This window comes from Triticum urartu, chromosome 7 (assembly GCF_003073215.2).
Source record: "Triticum urartu cultivar G1812 chromosome 7, Tu2.1, whole genome shotgun sequence".
In the NCBI taxonomy this organism is placed as follows: Eukaryota; Viridiplantae; Streptophyta; class Magnoliopsida; order Poales; family Poaceae; genus Triticum; species Triticum urartu.
The window spans coordinates 481,209,662-481,211,715 of NC_053028.1; the positions used below are offsets into that span (position 1 = coordinate 481,209,662).

General features: G+C 52.4%; 1 protein-coding gene across 1 annotated transcript; it reads left to right on the forward strand.

Annotated features, from left to right (window-relative positions):
• The first annotated feature begins 870 nt into the window (after window positions 1-870).
• LOC125523246 (putative E3 ubiquitin-protein ligase SINA-like 6) lies at window positions 871-1,777 on the forward strand. Its single transcript, XM_048688296.1, has 2 exons — window positions 871-936; window positions 1,082-1,777. The coding sequence occupies exons 1-2, from the start codon at window positions 871-873 to the stop codon at window positions 1,775-1,777; spliced, it is 762 nt and encodes a 253-aa protein (XP_048544253.1).
• Window positions 1,778-2,054: the final 277 nt, after the last annotated feature.

The window sequence follows — 2,054 nt, forward strand, 5'->3', positions numbered from 1 at the left end:
GTCCTCGTCTGCAAGCCACCACGCGCATGGGCGAGGGAGAAGGCGTGTAGTAGTAAAATCAAGCTTCTCCTCGTTGTACGAGTTGACGCTGAAAGACCCGCAATGTACAATACTCCATTTGCTGCAACCTCTAACATTTACCCCACCACAAATTAAAATATATATTCTTGTCTTGACCAGATGAGCGTGCAAACTAGAATCACCAGGATGACAGGTAGGGCCAGAAGATTACTTTAATCAAAAAAAATATAGCATGGAGCCGACCCCAACGATTTTAAGCTTACAACCACAGTACACGCTATCCTAGACTACTCTACACATGAAACTGCCACACGAGCGTCCGGGCTGCGCTTGGCTTTTCGCCTCTTCGGGAGTACTACTACAGTGGAGGAGTACTACAATATTCTTCTGGCCATCTGACACCGATTGAACTGCTGCATGTCCACCGCATACCGGAGGGAGAGCGTGTAGCGAACGAAGAAGATTCTCCTAGTCCTGCCAGCCACCACGCTCATGGGCGAGGGAGGGATGCAACTTCATTGACTTACTGCTCCTGCCTTTGCGTCCATGATAGGTGGGCCCAACAGGTCAGTGGCCCACCTGTCATGCAGCCAAAGGAAGGTGCGGTTAAGGCGAGAGGGCGTTGTAGTAATCAAACTTCTCAGTCTTGTATGAGTTGACGCGACACATCAAAGCACTGCACTCGATATATTTCAATAATTTGCGTTTACCGATGCATTAATTACAACGCATGCATGCATGCAGTGACTCTCCTTTTGATACTTGCATGTGTTGATTTAATGCACCTTGAAGTAGTATGAATATGTGATGGTAAAGCTTTGTAATGCCCCGGCCCTAATAAAGCGAGAGATGCTTGTGCACGAGGAGGGCGAGATCATGCAGACGGAACAAGACCCGACGATGGAGCTCTCTACGGTCTCGGTGGACCTCACCTTGTGCCCCTTGTGCCTTCGCCCCTTGAAGCCTCCAGTGTATGAGGTTGGAATACACCTCGTCCGTTTGGCTGATCGAGCAAGGTGTAGGTTTCTTGATTGATGTGTTGTTCGATTGATTTGTGCAGTGCAAGGGAGGGCGCCTGGCTTGCGCGAACTGCCGCATCGAGCGCCTCGGGAACCAGCGGCAGTGCCAGAAGTGCGAGCGTGGCAGTGGATTCGACGTGTGGAACACGGCGGTGGACGCCGTCCTCTCCTCGGTGAGGGTGGAGTGCCCACACGAAGGCTGTGGGCTCTACGTCACTTACCACAAGCTCAGCGATCACCAGAGCGTGTGTCCGCTCGCGCCCTGCAAATGCCCCGTGCCCGTCTGCGGCTATGAAGGCCCGCCGCCGGTGCTCTCCCACCACATCAGCACCGTGCATCCCATGCCCATGCACAGGATCCAGTATGGCAAGGCGCTCCAGCTGCAAGTGCCACTGTCGGAGCCACGGCTCTTGCTGTTCGCGGAGGAGAACGGCCGCGCGCTTTTCTTGGTCGGCAGCGTGCTTGACATCGGCGCGCCTATCGCCGTGTCGGTCGTCTGCATCAGAGCGGGGGCGTCCCCACTGCCGCACTACGTGGCCAAGCTATGGGCGAATGGCTCGCCGGGGGAGCCCAAAGGCAGGACCGACACCGTCAAGGTGGAAATGGAGGTGACAAGCAGCAGGGATCCCGGTGACATCGCCGTGCAGGAGCTGACCTACTTCACAGTTCCGCCCAAGCTGCTGGCCGGGGCTAAGCTGGTGTCCCTCCACATTCAGATTGACAAGCTCACGTCCTAAATGATTCTACAGTGCCTCCTGTTTATCTTAGTAATATGCTAATATAGGGGTTAGCTCGGTCTACTTTAGCTTAAGAGATGGTGGGTTTTGGTGGCGATGCAGCAATTACCTCGACATCAGATCAACAGTGAAAGTAATTTCGAACAGTCGAATGGATATTTTGTGTCTGTTGCATAAAAAGATCCTTTGGGTAAGAAGTAAGAGCTTATATGCTTTTTTTCGAAACGGAACAACGATACTAGTATAATTTTTGTTGACATGCAATAATATTTTCGAA